The 19,720-nt window shown below is 43.3% G+C and overlaps 2 protein-coding genes across 7 annotated transcripts in view; one reads left to right on the top strand and one right to left on the bottom strand.

Annotated features, from left to right (window-relative positions):
• Nucleotides 1–7,503, bottom strand: part of map3k8 (mitogen-activated protein kinase kinase kinase 8) — a 47,748-nt gene extending 40,245 nt beyond the window's left edge. For 4 of the 6 annotated variants that reach the window (XM_069914501.1, XM_069914502.1, XM_069914504.1 and 1 more), the window contains exon 1: nt 7,032–7,502. The gene's annotated coding sequence lies outside the window, so the exon portion shown is untranslated. Of the gene's footprint in view, nt 1–3,402; nt 3,812–7,031 lie in introns of those variants that run through there. The other 2 variants (XM_069914507.1, XM_069914503.1) reach the window with 2 other exon arrangements.
• Nucleotides 7,136–19,720, top strand: part of mtpap (mitochondrial poly(A) polymerase) — a 34,127-nt gene continuing 21,542 nt past the window's right edge. The window contains exons 1-4 of the mRNA XM_069914500.1: nt 7,136–7,424; nt 12,556–12,728; nt 17,711–17,944; nt 18,225–18,449. Coding sequence (XP_069770601.1) covers nt 7,295–7,424; nt 12,556–12,728; nt 17,711–17,944; nt 18,225–18,449 — 762 coding nt within the window. The 5' untranslated portion in view covers nt 7,136–7,294. The remainder of the gene's footprint in view (nt 7,425–12,555; nt 12,729–17,710; nt 17,945–18,224; nt 18,450–19,720) is intronic.

Genomic DNA, 19,720 nt, shown 5'->3' with positions numbered 1-19,720 from the left:
GCAAAGGAAGTAAGAAGTATAATGTAATACTCCCCACTTGTCTGGATAAGTGCCATCAACAATTCTCAAGAAGCTTGCCTTCATCTAGAACATAGCAGTTCACATAGTTGGCACCCATTAATCTTCCTCTTGACATATCAGATATATTCACATTTATTATACTCTGATTATCTGTAGTTTTGTTTGCTCATCCAACAGAAGTGCTTGCATAGTCAGTGTTGGTCTTGTCAATTATGGTGTGCTCTTATTCCAAATTATGTAATTTTATAGAACCATTTTTGCACGCCCAAAGTAAAGTTCCCCCTAAACTTTTAAAGTTCCCCCTAAACTTTTAAAGTTCCCCCTAAACTTTTCTTCTTTCACTCTAAAGCCATGTCCTCACATATTTATCTCTCCTAATCCTAATCTAAATTGTGTAATTATAATTGATGAAATTGCATTAATCACCTGCCGTGAGTTTTGTACATAGTGTGTATAAAATCGATGTACTTTAAATTCAAAAATTCTACCACAAGGTTTTCCATCAGGACATTCTCTACCTATCTGTTTAACCTTGGAACACCACGGGTCAGAAAACAGGCCATTTGGCCCTTCTGGTCTGTGATGTCCATTGTTCAGCTAGTCCCAATAACCTGCTCCCATTCCATAACCCTCTCCCATCCATGTATCTATCCAATTTATTTTTAAAACTCAAGATCAAGTCTGCACCCACCACATCAGATGGAAGCTCATTCCACACTCTCATAACTCTCTGAGTGAAGAAGTTCCCCCTAAAGTTTTCCCCTTTCACTCTAAAGCCATGTCCTCACGTATTTATCTCTCCTAATCTAAGTGGAAAGAGCCTACTTGCATTTACTCTGTCTATACGCCTCATAATTTTGTAAACTTCTATCAAATCTCCTCTTATTCTTCTTAATTTCAAGGAATAAAGTCCTAACCTGTTTAATCTTTCCCTGTAAGTCAACTATTGAAGACCCAGCAACATCTTAGTAAATCCTCTCTGCACTCTTTCAATCTTATTGATAACCTTCCTGTAGCTAGGCAACCAGAACTGCACACAATACTCCAGATTTGGCCTCACCAATTTCTTAAATAACTTCAACATAACATCCCAACTTCTATACTCAATACTCTGATTTATAAAGGCTAAGATGCCAAAAGTTTCTTTACAACCCTGTCCACCTGTGATGCCACCTTCAGTGAACTATGTACCTGTATCCCAACATCTCTTTGCTCCTCTGCACTCTTCAGTGCCCTACCATTTACAGTGTACACCCTTCCTTGATTTGCTCTTCCAAAATGCAATACCTCACACTTTTCTGCATTAAACTCCATCATCCATTTATTTACTGGTCCATTCTCCCAGTTGGTCCAAATCCCTCTGCAAGCTTTGAAAATCTTCCTCGCTGTCTACTACGCATCCTATCTTTGTGTCATCAGCAGACTTGCTGATCCAATTTACCACGTTATCATCCAGATCATTGATATAGACAAAAAAAAACAATGGTCCCAACACAAATCCCTGAGGCACACCACTCTTCACAGGCCTCCAGTCTGAGAAGCAACTATCCACTACCACTCTCTGTTTTCTCCAACTCAGCCAATGTCAAATCCAGTTTACAACCCCTCTTTGTACACTTAATGTCTTAACCTTCTGAACTAACCTCCCATGTGGGACCTTGTCGAAGGCCTCTCTAAAGTCTATGTAGTCAACATCCACAGCCTTTCCTTCATCTACCTTCTAGGTAACTTCCTCGAAAAATTCTACAAGATTTGTTAAACATGACCTACCATGCACAAAGCCATGCTGACTGTCCTTAATTAAGCCTTGGCTGTCCAAACATCTATATATCCTATCTCTCAGAACTCCTTCCAATTATTTACCAACTACTGATGTCAGGCTCACCGACCTATAGTTACTTGGTTTACTTTTGGAACCTTTCTTAAATACCGGGACTACATGAGCTACTCTCCAATCTTCCGGCACCTCTCCCATGGCTAAGGACATTTTGAATAATTCCATCAGGGCCCCTGAAATTTCAACACTTGTCTCCCTCAAGGTCCATGGAATATCATATCCAGCCCAGGGGATTTGTCTACCTTTATTTGCTGTAAGGCAGCAATCACCTCCTCCTCCTTAATCTCCATATGTTTCATGACATTTGTTTCCCTTCCATCTGTATGGCACTGTGCCAGTTTCCTAAGTAAATAATGATGCAAAAAAAACTGTTTAAGATCTCTCCCATTCCGCGAGGTTCCAAACATAGTTGACTACTCTGATTCTCTAGGGGACCAATTTTGTCCCTTGTTACCTTCTTACTCTTAATATACATAGAAACCCTTTGGATTTACCTTCAAATTATCTACCAAAGCACCCTCATTCCTTCTTTTTGCCTTCCTTATTTCCTTCTTTATTATTCTCTTACATTTTCTATACTCTCCAAGTATCTCATTTGCTCCTTGTTGCCAATATTGGTTATACACCTCTCTCTTCTTAATCATATCAGAAATATCCTTTGAAAACCAAGGTTCCCTATGCCTGTTAGTTTTGCCTTTAATCCTGGTAGGAACATGCAAACTCTGCACCCTCAAAATCTCGCCTTTGAATGCCTTCCTCTTGCTGGATACATCCTTGCCAGAAAACAGCTTATTCCAATCGACTCTTCCGAGATCCTTTCTCATTTCCACAAAATTGGCCTTTCTTCAATTTAGAACATCAACTTGAGGACCAGACCTATCCTTATCCATAAGTACCTTGAAAACAATGACATTATGGTCATTGGACCCAAAATCAACAACTTTAGTTAATGCATTAAAAGTCACAGCATTCAACAACACCTTTTCTTGGACCATTCAGAACAGGCAATAGAACATGTTACTTAAGACAAAGGTGGGAATCAGATTTGGGTATAGAAATTGATCCATTTTGCTGGTCCGACTTATGTCAGGCCAGCGTGATCAACATGATTAATGTAAGGTATTGGCTGGTGCAATGTAACTTCTTACATCAGCTATACTTTACAAAAGTTACATCAATTGAAATCAGAAATATCAGACCAATGTTTTCGATGTGGTCAAGAAATAGGTACTTTCTTGCATTCAACCTAGTTATACCCTAAGGTGAGGCCTTTCTGGGAAGATTTGGGTAATTACTGGAATTTGGTATACCCTCAGGCATCTGAATTATTTTTATTGGAGAATTAGAAGACACAAGACCTAAAATGAGGTTGTTAAAATATCAATTAAAATTTGTTCAGCTCGCTTTAGCAATGGCCAGGAAATGCATAGCAGTTACTTGCAAATATGATTCCCAACTAGGTTTAGCCTACTGGAAGATAATTGTGTTCCCCTAGAGAAGAACACCTATAACCTGTTATATTTTTAAGAATATGGAATTCATACCTAAGGTATATCGGGGGTAAATCTTTAACGATTCCTTCCTCCTGTCTCACCCCCCTGTGCTCGCAGCGCCGAGGACCCTAGATAAATCAGATTATTTGTCCCTTGTTGGGAGTGCGGGGTTTATCCTAGCCTCTTACTTTTTCTTCTTTCTTCTTGTTTCTTGGGGGGTGCGGGGGGAGAGTTCCTCTTATTTTTTCTCCCTTTGGTTCAACATGGACATTGAATTTGTATTTTTGTAGTATTATTGGAATTTTTCTTTACAATAATTGAATCACATGTTGACTTCTTTTTTCTCACTTTCTTTAATATTGACATGTGGATCGATAATTGTATTATTTTGTTAATATTATGGATATTGATGTTTTACTTTTTGATTATTCTTCATTTTGATTGCATGTTCATTGAAAATTCTCAAAATAAAATATAAAAAAAAATGTCACTTCCATACTTAATGTCACTTCCATACTTAATTTGTCTGTTGACTGTCTTTGACTATGTTCTGTTTCCCTAATATTACTTTCTATTTATCTACAAATCTACAATATTCACCCTTTCCATGGGATCTTGCAATTTAAATTTAGGATGCTTCAGCAAGATCCCTCCTCTGGTGTTAAATTTCTTTATCACCTCTGAAATCTCCCAAAGACTTGCACTTCTTCTCTTTCTCCTTTGAGTAACAGCTGACACTCATTTCTAAGGAACGGCAAGTGTGAACTTTGTCGATCTGCCCCTGCGACGATATCCATTTTCTTTTATAAACTCTATTCCTAGAATTCCACTTTGCTCCTTGGCCATCTTCTCATGCTGCCACTCACTGCCAGTTGTTGTTCGTTTGGTAGCACAATTGCCTCTGATTTGGAAGGTCTTATGCCAATACTGGAGACTAAAGCACGGTAATTACAGTGATGTCCATTATCCAAAGTGCTTGTTTTTGGAATGATGACAGGATGGCAAGAAGCTTCTAGAAGAACACTTAGATAACCTCAATGTAGAAGGCCACAGGTCTGGTCCTGGAATATAGGGTTAATCTGGATGGGTGCCTGTTGGTTGGTGCATATTTCACAGCAGAATGTCTTGGATCCATTCAATATGCCTCTATGATATTAGTCATAAGTTATACAACATAGAAACAGATTCTTCGGTCCAATTTGTCTATGCCAACCAAGTTGCTCATCTGAGCTTGTCCCCTTTGCCTGAATTTGGCCCACATCCCTTAGTCTTTTCTATCCATGAATGTGTCTAAATGTCTTTTAAATGTCATAATTCTACCTGTTTCTACCACTGACTAGACTTGTATGGCATGGAACAGATCCTTTGGCCCAACTTGGCCAAGCCAACCAAATTGGCATTCTGGACTAGTCTCATTTGCTTGCATAAACTCCATATCCTTCCAGACCCCTCCTATCCCTAAACATGTCCAAATGTCTTTTGAACATCAAAATTGAACCCACTTCTATAGTATCCTCTGGCAGCTTGCCTAAGATACGAACCATCCTCTGAGTGAAAAAGTTGCCCCCTTGGCTCCCTTTTAAATTTTTTCCAACTCATCTTAAACCAAGAACTGGAATTATCTATCCTCGGACAAAGAAAGTGAATATTCACTTTATCCAGGCCCTCATGATTTTATAAACCTCCTCAAGACCCAGCTTAAGCAAGCTCTCCCAATAACTCAAGCCTTCCAGTCTCAGCAACATCCATGGCATCATTCACAAGAATGAACATAGCTAAAAAGTTATTTTATAAACATTACAGTACAGGCCCTTCAGACCACAGTGTAATGCCAACCTATATAAATCTACTCACAATCGAAACCTTCCCATTACTCCCTATTTTTCTTGCATCCATATGCCTGTCTAAAAGTAATTTAAATGTCCCTATTGAACCACCCTCCACCCCCTGCCAATGCATTCCAGGGACCCACTACTCCCTGTGTAAAACAACTTACCCCTGCTAGAGGATTTAACCTTGGTTCTAGCCAAAATTTATCAACCAATCTGAATATGAAACAGATTATCTGGCTACTATTACTATGGATTATGTTACTTGTTAACTGATTACAAATTCCTGCATTAGAACAGTGGGCAAATTGTTTACTAAACTCCTTAGGATATTCTAAAATTATGAATGAATTAAATAAATGTTTTTCTGTTCTTATACGTTGTTTTTCCATTCAATTAAATTGGGCACTTTCATTCCAAAAGGCTTGAATTCACTACTGTATCCAGACCCATCTTTCATTTCCTGCAATGTGATGAGCAGCAATGCAGTGGGCAAAGCACGCATCCATGAGGTGTGCCTGTATTTATTGTCAGTGAAGAAGAGATGTTGTTTCCGATTCGTATTGAATGTGGTCTTCTGACGAGGAATTCAAGGATCCCGTTTCAGAGGGAGCTGCAGAGGGCCAGGTTTTGAAGCTTGCTAACCTGTTCTGAGGTGTTGAAAACTGAGATGTCGATGAAAGGCAGCCTGATGTATGTGTTGTTGTTGTCTAGGTGACGCAGGACTGAGTTGAGAGCCAGTGAGATTGCACCTGCTGTGAAGTGATTGTGGCAGTAGGTGAATTGCAGTGGGTCCAGTTCTTTACCTCTCAAAGAATTTCATCACAGTTGATGTGAATGCTACTGGCATTAGACTGTAAGATGCCATTGGCAAGAATTGCAGCAGGCAAAAAGAAATTTCATGTAATATGACACTGCTTTATTACTTTGACCACCAGCGTTGTCTCCGCTCCATCTTCAACATTCATTGGAGCGACTTCATCCCTAACATCGAAGTACTCAAGATGGCAGAGGCTGACAGCATCGAGTCCACGCTGCTGAAGATCCAGCTGCGCTGGGTGGGTCACTTCTCCAGAATGGAGGACCATCGCCTTCCCAAGATCGTGTTATATGGCAGCTGCGCTGGGTGGGTCACTTCTCCAGAATGGAGGACCATCGCCTCCCCAAGATCGTGTTATATGGCGAGCTCTCCACTGGCCACCTTGTCAGAGGTGCACCAAAGAAGAGGTACAAGGACTGCCTAAAGAAATCTCTTGGTGCCTGCCACATTGACCACCGCCAGTGGGCCGATATCGCCTCAAACCGTGCATCTTGGCGCCTCACAGTTTGGCGGGCAGCAACCTCCTTTGAAGAAGACCGCAGAGCCCACCTCACTGACAAAAGGCAAAGGAGGAAAAACCCAACACCCAATCACAACCCACCAATTTCCCCCTGCAACCGTGTCTGCCTGTCCCGCATCGGACTTGTCAGCCACCAACGAGCCTGCAGCTGACGTGGACATTTACCCCCTCCATAAATCTTCGTCCGCGAAGCCAAGCCAAAGAAAGATTACTTTGATAATAAATAGAACCTGGAGTCATTGAGGCAGCTCACTCCACTCATCTTAGGAGCCAGTAAGATTGACGCCCTTTTGAAATAGGTGGGACAACCTATGACTGCAGCAATGAGAGATTGAAAATGCCCCTGAACACTCCAGCCAGTTGGTTGCACAGATTGTCAGCACCCTGTCAGGGACACAATCACGGCCCGTCACCTTGCAAGGGTTCACCCTCTTGAAGTCATTCCAATGCCATGAACGAGTAGAGAGTGGAGTTTGATTGACGCCCTCTCTCCCAAACAGTCTCAACTTACTTTTTCATTGAGCTGTCCCGCTCGACGTTCCCTTTTCATCCTGCGCCATAATTTCTTGATTAAGTTAGGTTGAACTTTATCAGGGTCAGGGAGTAGGAGGATGAAAAGGTCAGGCAAAGGGGGGCTCGAGAGGCCCAGTGCTTCAACAAAATAAATGTTCTTCCCTTTCAGGGTGAGTTCTGACGAACTTGGGACCCCCAACTGCTCGGAGGACCTCCGGCCGGGCCGACCGAATCCGCGCAGGCGTACTGGGACCAGTGAAGATGGCGGCCTCCGTGTGGCTGCGGGGATTCAAGGCGGCGGGGCGGCAGCTGCGACCGCGCAGCTCGCACAGGAGAGGCCGCGGCAGTTCGGTCGAGGTCGCATCACTGGTGGATGGCAGCCAGGAGCCAGGTGACTGTGAAGCGCGGAGCAGATCATGGACGCGGTTCGCCCTGGGCCTGGAGCGAGCAAGCGCACGCCGTGTCCGGGAGGGAGGGAGGGAGGGAGAAGGCCAAGAAAATGCCGGCCAGTCCCCTGGACGGTTAAGGACACGGCGGTCATCAATTTTGTGACGGATCTCCGTGGAATTTGGATGAAAACAATCCCTTGGGTCTGGGAATAAGTAAGAGGAGGTGTAGGCCGCACGGGAGCTCGAGCCCGGCCCATCACTCGTTCTCTGGGCTGCCTCCTTACCCTCCCACGAAATTCGTGGAGTCCCTAAATGCCCCCACATCCATAGTCGTCACATCTTAACAAATGGGCGACTGGGATAGAGGATTCCTGAGAGTGAACAAATCAATCCTCCCAGTGTACACTAGAATCAGCTTACTCGCTCTTGATAGCTTCATTCATTTCCAAATTTGCCTGAGCCAGTCCCCGTCCCCCGACCTTGTGCATGAGTATTGTGGGTGTCAGAAATCTATGCACACACACACACACGAAAAAAATGCTCAGCAGACCGGGTAGCAATAGCAGAAGAAACCAAGGACACATCAGGTTGGCAGAATGGAGAAAAGTTAGAGGGGATTTTAAAAAAAAAGCTTTCAAGATGGAGATGGAAAAGAAGAGAAAGTTTTCAGTGGGATGGTATGCAGGGGAGGTGGAATGGCATTACATCTCCTGCCCCTTCCTCCAACTTTTTATCCAGACACCTGTCTATTTTTTTGCTCAAGGAGTGAAAGACGGAAGTCTGCAAATTCTGAGATTGTAGTAAATGCTGGAGGAACTCAGGAGGCCTCGCAGCATCCATAGGAGGTAATGATACACTGTACGTTTTGATAAGTTGAATCACTTGATCCAGCCTCAACTTGTTTGCTGCTGACACCTTTATCAAAGTTTTTGCCTCCTATATTTTGCCCCAGTTGACCCTTGGACATATGAAATTCTCTTGTTTATGCAAAACTCTGTGTTCACTAAGCCACATGTTCTAACATTTTTCACTAAATTCTCATCTTCATAAAAAGTTATGACTTTCCCCTAACTTATATTAAAATATCCTTTAGCTCCACAAATTTACAAGCTCATTGCACTCTTTGAAATCATGCCTCTTGAGAATCTCCAATTGTTAATTTATCAGCATTGATTCCTGATCAGTGTAGTCTTCCTCAATAAATGTATCAACTTCCTCAAATACATTCATGATTTGGCCTTGTAATTTTCTGTGATAGAGATTGGAAAACACCACATTGACAAAGGACCCTTCTATTAAGTCCTGGTATTTGGTCATTTGCTCTCCTTTGTGGTTTGGTGAAAGAGTTGTCTTGTAGCCCGTGTTCTGGCAGGGCGTTAAAACAAGATACTTACACGAGGTGAGTACAGTTGATACTGATTTATTAATGGTTTGCCCTGCCTGGGTTTGCTGGGCCTGGTTGTCACGCTGCTTCCGGCAGAAATGGCGCTACCAGCTTGCTGGCCATGGATAGGCTGGCATTCCCGCCGATGCTCACTGTTTCCTGCCGTATGGCCTGCAGCTCGTGAAGAAGGCCCTTTCAGCCAGCATGTTCCTTGCATGACGCCATATTCAGATGTCATCTTGTGTGCTGGGACAGCTGCCGGATAGTGGGTCATCACACGACAACATCCATCCCCCTCCCCGCCAAAAACTGGCGATCCGGGCACTGTCCTTAGTTTTGTGCGGCCTGCCTCGACGTCGTGGAAGTGATGGTTGATTGATTGGCTGGCTGGTGTCCATATGTGCTGGTTTGAGGCAGTCAATAGTAAATGTTTCCTCCTCACCACCGATGTTATGCCTGACCACCCAGTAGGGCCATTTGTATGGCCTATGTAGTGACCCCCAGTGTGCCCCTCATTGCACAAAGATGTATGTGCAGCTTCTCAGGTCATTAGGGATGAATGTCTTGGCCTGGCCGGACGATGAGGGTTGTGTTGGGGCCAGCATGCCCAGTCGTTCCCTCAGTGTCTCTTGCTTCTTCTGGTGGTTCGTCCATTTCCCTGGTGGCAGCCGGGAATTCCCCAGGGATGACTGGGGTGCTCCATACACTATCTCCACTGCTGAAGCATTGAAGTCTTCCTTTGATGCAGAGTGAATGCCAAGGATGACCTAAGGCAATTCATTGACCCAGTTTGGACCTCTGAGTCAGGCCATTAGGGCCTTTTTAAGGTGCCTGTGGAACCTCTCCACCAACTCGTTGGCCTGGGGATGGTATGCTGTAGTGTGGTCGAGTTGTGCACCCCTGTCTGATGTCATGTGCTCTGAAACTCTGAACCGAGCCACCCATGTGTTTATTAGGGCTCTGGAGAAGGCCTCTGTTGAGGTTTCCGCCAGTGGGATTGCCTCCAGCCACCGTGTGAGTCAGTCCACCATCATCAACAGGTACCCTGTGTCACTGACAGGGTCCCACAATGTCTATGTGCACATGACTGAATTGTCGTTGTCCCAAGTCGAGTGGCTGGGGGGAGGGGGGTAGATGCCTTGATGTGCGTCTGTATCTTTGATGACTGGCAATGATTGTAAATTCTGGCCCATTGGCTGACCTGCTGGCAGAGGCAATGCCAAACAAATCTGCTTGCTAGCATCTTGGCAGTGGTCCTGATGGCCAGGTTTGCCAGATTGTGCATGGCGTTGAACTTTGGTCATCTTCATGCTGCCTGAACCATGGTAGCGAGGCTTGCTAGTCAAATTGTCATATGTGGCTTGGTGAAATGCCCGATGGCCTCTACCTTTTTGGGCAGAGGTGTCGCCCCGTGTCTATTGATTCTGTGGCACAGGAAGTCTATTGTCTCTCGCCTCAACTGGCATTTGGCTGGGTTGATGGTCAAACCAAACATGCTGAGCTAGGTGCATAGCTATCTTATGAGGGCCATGTATTCTTGGTGGTTGCGGATGTCTACCAGAATGTGGTCCAAGTAAATGAACGTAAACTTGAGATCCTGGCCCACTGTGTCTATCAGCCTTTGGCATGTCTGAGCCACGTTTTTAAGCACAAAAAGCATCCTAAGGAATCAACAAACCAAAGGGTGTGATAATGGCGGTTTTAGCAATGTCCTCTGGGTGGACCAGGAATTGGTGATAGCCCCTGATGAGTTTATCCTTGGGGAATATCCGTGTCCCCTGTAGGTTCGCCGTAAAGTCCTGAATGTGGGGCACTGGATACCTGTCTAGTGTGGTGGCCTCATTGAGGTGGCCTCCATCCTCCTGCCGCCTTCTGTACCATGTGCAGGGGGATGCCCAGGGACTGTCGGACAGCAACACTATTCCCAGCTCTTCCATCTTCCTGAACTCATTTGTGGGGGGGAGGGGGTGTGCCCTGGCTTGTAAAGGGGGGGGGGGTGACCTTAGTGAGGATGTGGTGCCATATCCTGTGTTTTGTGTTCTTTTGAGGTAAACAGTGGTACCAGAATGAAAGGGAATTCTGCCAGGATGTGTGCGTTATGGTTAGCAGTGACAGATTGTGGGGGGGGGGGGGGGGGAAGAGGGGTGGCTGGGTGGCAGGTATCTTGGCTTCCCCTAGGGGGAAGATCGGGAAAGTTTTGGCATGCACTAACTTCTGCCCTTTGAGGTCCACCAATAAACAATGAGCCCTGAGAAAATCTGCCCTCAGGAGTGGTTGTTGCACTGCTGCCCAGGTGAACCAGTTGTTCCCAAAGTAAAGTGGAGTGGTGCAGGTGCCGAATGTTTGAATGTTGGAATTGTTTGCAGCCCTCAGGGCTAGGCCCAGTTTCCCATTGTGGGTGCTGTGAGCTGAGGTTGGCAGGATGCTGATTTAGGCCCCGGTGTCGACGAGGAACCATCGCCCTGATAGGAATTCCACATGTGGAGAAGGCTGTCTCGTTGGCCAGCTGCCTCAGCCACTCGCGATGGTCAGCCATGGCGTTTCCATGAAACGCGCAGGGAGTGTGGCATCGACAAGCCTCCAAACCCCACCGTTGGTGATAGAAACGGTACTGGTCACTGTGGGGGAGGGGGGGTCCATTGGCCTGCTGGTCACCTGTGGCTATCTAGTTGCCCACTGCACATGAGGCATGCGACTTGGTCTACCACGTTGTTGGAATCTCTCTTCGCTCCCCAGAGGATATCCGCTTTCTGGGGTCACTGAAGTCCTCATTGAGCAGCAGACAGATATCCTCTGGTAGTCGCTCCAGGAGGATCTGGTCAAAGAGCAGGCAAGACTCATGGTTAACACTAACATTCATGAAAACAGAAGGGGCCTTGTCCCCCAAAACGTCCATGTGTAACAGTCGGGCTGTGCACTGGCATTTTGAGAGCTTGAAAGTTCAGGTTAATAGGTTATTTGCCCTGCTCTGGAGGTTGCCAGAGGAAATCAATAACCTTGGTGGCTGTGTCCTGGTCAAGCGAGCTAACCATGTAATAATACCTCTTGGCATCGGCTGTGATCTGTCAAATCTGGAACTGTGCCACGGCCTGTTCGAACCCTACCAGTGGCTGCAAAGTCCAGAATGCCAGCAGTTTCAGTGAAATTGTTTGGTCCAAGGCGCCACTTGGACCAGTCAGGGTCACCAATGTAGCTCAAGCTACGGCAGGGTTGTGAATGCAAGAAGTGAGTACAGTTGATACTGATTTATTGACGGTTAGCCCTGCCTTTACATAGGCCTGCTTGGCCTGGTTGTCATGCCGCTTCCGGCGGAAATTAAGTCACTGGCTTGCCGGCCGCAGATAGGCTGGTGTTTCCGCCAGTGCTCGCTGTTTCCCACCGTGCAGCCTGTAGCTTGTGAAGAAAACCCATTTAGCCGGCATGGCTCTGGCAGGATTGCCACATTCGCATACCATCTTTTGTGTTGGAATTCCTGCCAGGTAGAGGGCCTTCACAGTTTAAGAATGCCTTTAAGTTTTAGTTGTGTTAATTAAATATTCATAAATTTTAAGAATGATTGAATGTTTTAATGACTCAAACACACAAACCAATTAACAACAGCCATTCATTTTGTTTGTGTTTTAACCTTTTAGCTGGTTGATGCCGATACTCTTGTTCGTATGTTGTTTTGCTGTGAGCAGTTTATCCCATGTTCACCAAAATTGTTTGCTCTATTTCATTTTGAGCACTTCTCAACTTTTTATTTCCAGATTTACATGAGAACACTATTGCAAAGTCTTTCTCAGCGGTGCAAGCAGCAAGGCATGAACAAGCAGAACATACTATTTTGATTAGTTGTCCTCCTAACGTCACTCAGAAGAAATTCTACACATACTTAGCAAGCTATGGACTGATCAAAAAGTATTTCTTCTATGAAACTTTTGTAAGTACTGTATATTAAACTTAAATACTGTAAGCTACACATTAAGTAAAATTGCCTTTTGACCTTGTGGTTAGTACTGGAAAGTAGTTCTCAGATAAAAGGCATGTGTAAATTTATTGGATGGGAAAATGACACAAGCAGCTTAATGGGTTATTGCTGCATTTCTTCTTATGCTGTTAAGATATTAATAGGTGTTTTACAGATTGAAAAATAATGTATAATAACATTGTATAATATTCATATATATCCTAGTTTTATAAAGAAACATTTCAAGTATTTTGCCCATTTCGAGGTTCATTTGGTTACAGCATGCAGCATTTTTAAGCTTTTTATATTTTCAGTGATTTAGATGCTAAAATCAGATTTTTAGTGAATGTAACAAAGCCAACCCTAGATTTGTGAACATCTTCAATTTAAATACAATTACGGAAACCTTGAATATTAAAACTTCCTGGAAACAAATTATGGAGCATATCTACTAGTGTTTGAAAAGCAAGCTAATATTTGCAGAAACTAACTCTGAAAAGTACTGTTTTTTCTGCCCAATAATTGTATGTTGGTAAATCAAGGTGTATTTAGCAGACAGATCATTTCACTTGATGGATGTAACCATAAAATAAAGCAGGTTCTCAATGTATTTGTTTAAGTTAACCTGATGGCAATTCATTAATTTGGATTGTCCAGTTCTTTTATGGTTAATGAAACACTATTACAGTGCCCCAGTGACCCAGGTTTCAACCCGCTGCTCTCTGAATGAGTTTGAAAGTTGTTCTGTTTTTCTCCCATGTTCAAAAGACGCATGGAGTTAAGTAGATAATTGGTCACATGGATGTATTGGGGTCGGCATGGGTTCAAAGGCAAAAGGGCCTGTAACTGTACTGTCTCTCTAAATATGTCTGTTAAATTCATCTGTAAACTTTAATATTTTGAAGGTGAATCTGTCTGAATTGCAAAATTACATTTATAATTGCCATGATGTGTAGGTTGGCATTGAATTTTGATTGGTTTCTCAATCTAGAAAAGGAGAAGAAAATGAACTGTTGATTAAGAAAGAACCATTGAATTTCCAGTCTCAGGAGTACTAGGCTTGACTTTCAGATTAGCCAATAAAGCAAAGTCATTGATCCCAGATGGTGGTGAAAAAGGTCTCACGTGTCTATTTCTTAAAAAATTTAAAACAAAGTTTCAATCTGCATGAAGTTACAAAACAAACAAAATTAAAGAAACATTACAGATATATACAATAAAATACCAAAACCGAACTACATGATGATTATACAAAGAAGGAAGAATCAACACATTATCACAATTATTAAATGCTGCCCTATTACTTATAAATGCAAATTTACGCACCAAGGCGGTCCTTAAAAGAAAAGTAGGAAACAAAAATGAAGAGAAAGACCCCCTCTTCCAAAGGAAAAGCAAAAAAGGAAAAGAAGAGGTAATTCTTCCATATAATGTGACAAAATCATCTGTTTTCAAAACCATTAATTACATTTTTTTTCTTTGGCTTGGCTTCGTGGACGAAGATTTATGGAGGGGTAAATGTCCACGTCAGCTGCAGGCTCGTTAGTGGCTGACAAGTCTGATGCGGGACAGGCAGACAGAGTTGCAGCAGTTGCAGGGGAAATTTGGTTGGTTGGGGTTGGGTGTTAGGTTTTTCCTCCTTTGTCTTTTGTCAGTGAGGTGGGCTCTGCGGTCTTCTTCAAAGAAGGTTGCTGCCCGCCGAACTGTGAGGCGCCAAGATGCACGGTTTGAGGCGATATCAGCCCACTGGCGGTGGTCAATGTGGCAGGCACCAAGAGATTTCTTTAGGCAGTCCTTGTACCTCTTCTTTGGTGCACCTCTGTCACGGTGGCCAGTGGAGAGCTCGCCATATAACACGATCTTGGGAAGGCGATGGTCCTCCATTCTGGAGACGTGACCTACCCAGCGCAGTTGGATCTTCAACAGCGTGGATTCGATGCTGTCGGCCTCTGCCATCTCGAGTACTTCGATATTAGGGATGAAGTCGCTCCAATGAATGTTGAGGATGGAGCGGAGACAACGCTGGTGGAAGCATTCTAGGAGCCGTAGGTGATGCCGGTAGAGGACCCATGATTCGGAGCCGAACAGGAGTGTGGGTATGACAACGGCTCTGTATACGCTAATCTTTATGAGGTTTTTCAGTTGGTTGTTTTTCCAGACTCTTTTGTGTAGTCTTCCAAAGGCGCTATTTGCCTTGGCGAGTCTTTTGTCTATCTCGTTGTCGATCCTTGCATCCAATGAAATGGTGCAGCCGAGATAGGTAAACTGGTTGACCGTTTTGAGTTTTGTGTGCACGTTGGAGATGTGGGGGGCTGGTAGTCATGGTGGGGAGCTGGCTGATGGAGGACCTCAGTTTTCTTCAGGCTGACTTCCAGGCCAAACATTTTGGCAGTTTCCGCAAAACAGGACATCAAGCGCTGAAAAGAGCTGGCTCTGAATGGGCAACTAAAGCGGCATCATCTGCAAAGAGTACATCACGGACAAGTTGCTCTTTTGTCTTGGTGTGAGCTTGCAGGTGCCTCAGATTGAAGAGACTGCCATCCGTGTGGTACTGGATGTAAACAGCATCTTCATTGTTGAGGTCTTTCATGGCTTGGTTCAGCATCATGCTGAAGAAGATTGAAAAGAGGGTTGGTGCGAGAACGCAGCCTTGCTTCACGCCATTGTTAATGGAGAAGGGTTCAGAGAGCTCATTGCTGTATCTGACCCGACCTTGTTGGTTTTCGTGCAGTTGGATAACCATGTTGAGGAACTTGGGGGGGCATCCGAGGCCAAAGCCCTTTCCTGCTCATGGTGTCGAAGGCTTTGGTGAGGTCAACAAAGGTGATGTAGAGTCCTTTGTTTTGTTCTCTGCACTTTTCTTGGAGCTGTCTGAGGGCAAAGACCATGTCAGTAGTTCCTCTGTTTGCGCGAAAGCCGCACTGTGATTCTGGGAGAACATTCTCGGCGACACTAGGTATTATTCTATTTAGGAGAATCCTAGCAAAGATTTTGCCTGCAATGGAGAGCAGCGTGATTTCCCTGTAGTTTGAGCAGTCTGATTTCTCGCCTTTATTTTTAATTAATTGCATACAGATGAAGTATAATCATATAACCATATACAGCACAGAACAGGCCAGTTTGGCCCTACTAGTCCATGCCGGAACAAATCCCCACTCTCCTAGACCCACTGACCAGCACCTGGTCCATACCCCTCCAATCCTTTCCCCTCCATGTAATTATCCAATCTTTCCTTCAATGTAAATAACGTCCTTGTTTCAACCACCTTTGCCGGAAGCTTATTCCACATCCCAACCACCCTTTGCGTGAAGAAATTTCCCCTTATAATTTTCCCCCTGCAATCTCAAACCATGGCCTCTGGTTTGAATATCTCCCACTCAATTGAAAAAGCCTATCCACGTTGACTCTCTCTGTCCCTTTTAAAATCTTGAACACCTCCATCAAATCCCCCCTCAATCTTCGATGCTCCAGAGAAAAAAGCCCCAGGCTGCTCAACCTTTCTCTGTAACTAACATGATTCATTCCTTAAGGGATAAATGGCTTGACCTAGACATCACTGGGGCTACTGGAGATAGTGGTTGGAGATCGGAGGGGGAAATTCATCAAAGGTTAACCCCTGTGTATCTTAAATACAGGTTTCACATTATTAAAAACATGTTACAATTTCTGAGTTTGTAAGTAATCTCCAGGGGAGCACAACTAGGCATTTCTGACTTCCAGTGGATCAGACGCCGTGGGAATCAGATTTCCGTAATGGCGATGCATTTCCTGGTCACTGCTAAAGGAAGTTTAACAAATTTCAATTGATATTTTGGCAGCCTCATTTTAGGTCTCGTATCTGTTAATTTCCCCAATAAAAACAATATTGTCACCTGAGGGTATCGAATTCCAGTAATTTGTTCCAGGAAATTCCCTAAATTTTCCCAGAAGGATCTCACCTCGGGACATGACTAGGTCGAATGCAAAAAGGTCTCTCTTATCTTAACCACATTGAAAACAAATTGGAAAATTCAGATTTCAATGCATTTAATTTTTGTGGCGTAAGGTACAGCTGATGCAAAAAATTATATTGCACCAGCCTATACCTTACAATAATTGTATGTTCATGCAGTCCTGACACAGGTCAGACCAGCAAAATGGATCAATTTTTCTACCCAAATCTGATTCCTATCTCTTGATTTATCTAGCCCTTGTTTAGGGGCTTCAGGCTGAAGTAAGAAATAAATTTTTGAGATAAATTTTGTTGTGATCCCCTTTCGAACCAGAGTCTCTATTTCAGTACATTGCGGTAAGATCAGTGGTGGACCTAATTTATCCGTTAAATATGATCTTAAATGAAAATAGCAGAAAAAGGATGTAGTTAAAACTCCAAATTTATTCCTGATTTGTTCAAATGTCAAAAATTGTCCCTGCTCGAAACAGTCTTTGATATATTTGATCCCGCTCTCAGACCAAGTTTCTAGAATTTTTCATCAATTGCTAATGGAATTAATTTATTTTGCACTAGGGTTGTTTTGGGTGAGACACCTCCCCTAACACCAATTTGAGCATTGAGTTCATTCCAAGTTGTAATAATATGTTTTAGAAAGGGGGCTTCTTCAGGACCAAATAGTAATTTAGAATTTCATTTATATATAAATTTTTCTGCTGGCTTCTCACCAACATTGTGCAGTTCCAATTTTACCCAAGATGACTTGTCTCCTCCATCAAAGAGTGAGGCGGTGAACTTCATTTGGGTTACCCAATAATATTTTTTAAAGTCTGGGAGCTTTAATCCTCCCAGTTCATAATTCCAGGTTAATTTATCGATAGAAACTCTGGGAAACTTACTCTTCCACGTAAACTTGCTAATATATTTATTTAAATTCTGAATCGTTGTGGTACTAAAACAAGTAGGATTTGGAAAATATGTTGTAATTTAGGCAATATATTATGTGCCTATTTCTGCTTCACAGGGTATTTATGCTCTGGTGGAATTCTCTGATAAAGAAAGTATTGAAGCAATCCAATGCTCTTCCACTATTCCAAGCCTTCGTCATGAATGTGCCGTTCCATTCAAATCCAGGTTTTTCAATTTGAAGAATAATCATCTTGGATCACTCACTGCTACACATTCTTCAGTGCCACGGCTTAAACAATCTGTCATTCCTCTTAATGAACTCTTGCAGAAACTTTCTGAAGCTGAGAGTGTAAGTTTGTTTTATTTATATTGCATATATCCAGATTAGTAATGGTGAAAGTGTAAAGTTGATTTGGTCGTATGATCTTTGTATGTAAATAACCAAACAGAACTTAGATTTTACCTTCCCAAATGTGGGTTTAAGGTTTTTTTTTGAGCATGCTCTTCAGTTACATGAAAAGATAAAGGTTATATTATGAGCCATCTAGGTACAAGGTATTTTAATTGGGCAATAAATAGGGATCAGCCTGAGGAATGTGGATTGACAATTGCTAACTTTTCTTCCTCAGATCGATGAACAATTATACACAGTCCTCAAAGAGAGCCAACTTACTGAAGAGAATACACGTCTTCGTTTCCTTGTGTGTTCCCTATTGAAGGAAATTGCAGGTGCTTATTTTCCAGAGTGCTCAATTAAACCATTTGGATCATCTGTAAATAATTTTGGCAAGATGGGCTGTGACCTCGACATGTTTCTGGATTTGGACAGCATCGGTGGAAGAAATAGCACAAAGGTACAAAGTGCTGTAATTCAACGGAGGAAATTGAATTTTCATTCTTGTCAATTATGTAAATCAAATATCTTGTAAAGACAAGTCAAAAAGCTACAGGTTGGTGAGCCTAATATCAGTGACTGAAGAGGTGACCCAAGAAAATTCATGGGGTTTTGTGTGTGGGTGGGGACTTCGGCGACATACTTGACAAGATCCCACATGGTAGGCTAGTCCAAAAGGTTAGATTGCATGGAATCCAGTGTGAGCTCCACAAATTGATGGAAAGCATCACAGCTTGGTACAGGATCTGCCCTGCCCAAAACCACAAGAGAATACAGCTAAGGTTATCACACAAACCAACCTCCCTTCCATGGACTCCATATTCACTTCACCTCCCGCTGCCTTGGGAAAGCAGCCAACATATTAAAGGACTCATCCCTGATCACATCTTCCTTCCCCCCCCCCCACCTCAAACCACACCAATGAACTAGTACAAAGACAGAAGACTTAGTTCTTTAGGAATACTTAGTCTTCATAAAAGAGGGAGATCAAATAGGAATTTACATTAAGGATGTGATGTATCTGCCAGAAAATGCTTGAAGCACTCAGCAGATCATAGGGCATCTGTGGAGAAAGAATGGAAACAGGAGTAGTGGGTCAGTTGTCGGAAGAGTTCTGATGACTGCGTAAGTCAACATTTTAGTTAGTCAAGGATAGTCTGCGTGCCTTAGATGAAAGAACATTTTGAACTAATAATAAGATGCCAATGGATATTGCTGAAGGTTGGGTATTGGATATATGTATATAGACTTTCTAAAACTAGTTCAAACATGGCAGGTTGAACCTGCATGGCTATGGACTGAGATTGGGAAATTAAAATAAATTGGTCCATTTTTGGCTGTCATGGGATTATTGGGCAGGTAGCCTCCTGTGCCATAAATTTCCATAATTCCATGACTATTGGCTTATTTATTGAACAATGGATAGAGAGGTAGAACCCTAAGAAGTATAGTCCACAGAATAAGATTTGGGCAATTAAAATATCTGCCAAAAATGAATGACGAAAAGAGCATGTGCCCTACTGCAGAGTGTGGAAAGAATGACATGCACCCAAGAAGTTGAAGTCAGAAGACTGATTTTTTTGCACTGGTAGCTCTGCTTATATTCTCTTCCCACTGCTGACGACAGGAGTGATGTCACGGCAGTGCCGGTCTCAGATTGCTCATTGTTTCCCGCCATGTAGGTGATCACCTTGGACGAAAGTCATTGGCCCTCGTGGGGTCTTCGTGGTT

The sequence above is a fragment of the Narcine bancroftii genome, chromosome 1 (genome assembly GCF_036971445.1).
Source record: "Narcine bancroftii isolate sNarBan1 chromosome 1, sNarBan1.hap1, whole genome shotgun sequence".
NCBI classification, from domain to species: Eukaryota; Metazoa; Chordata; class Chondrichthyes; order Torpediniformes; family Narcinidae; genus Narcine; species Narcine bancroftii.
This window is presented reverse-complemented; position numbering and strand designations above follow the sequence as displayed.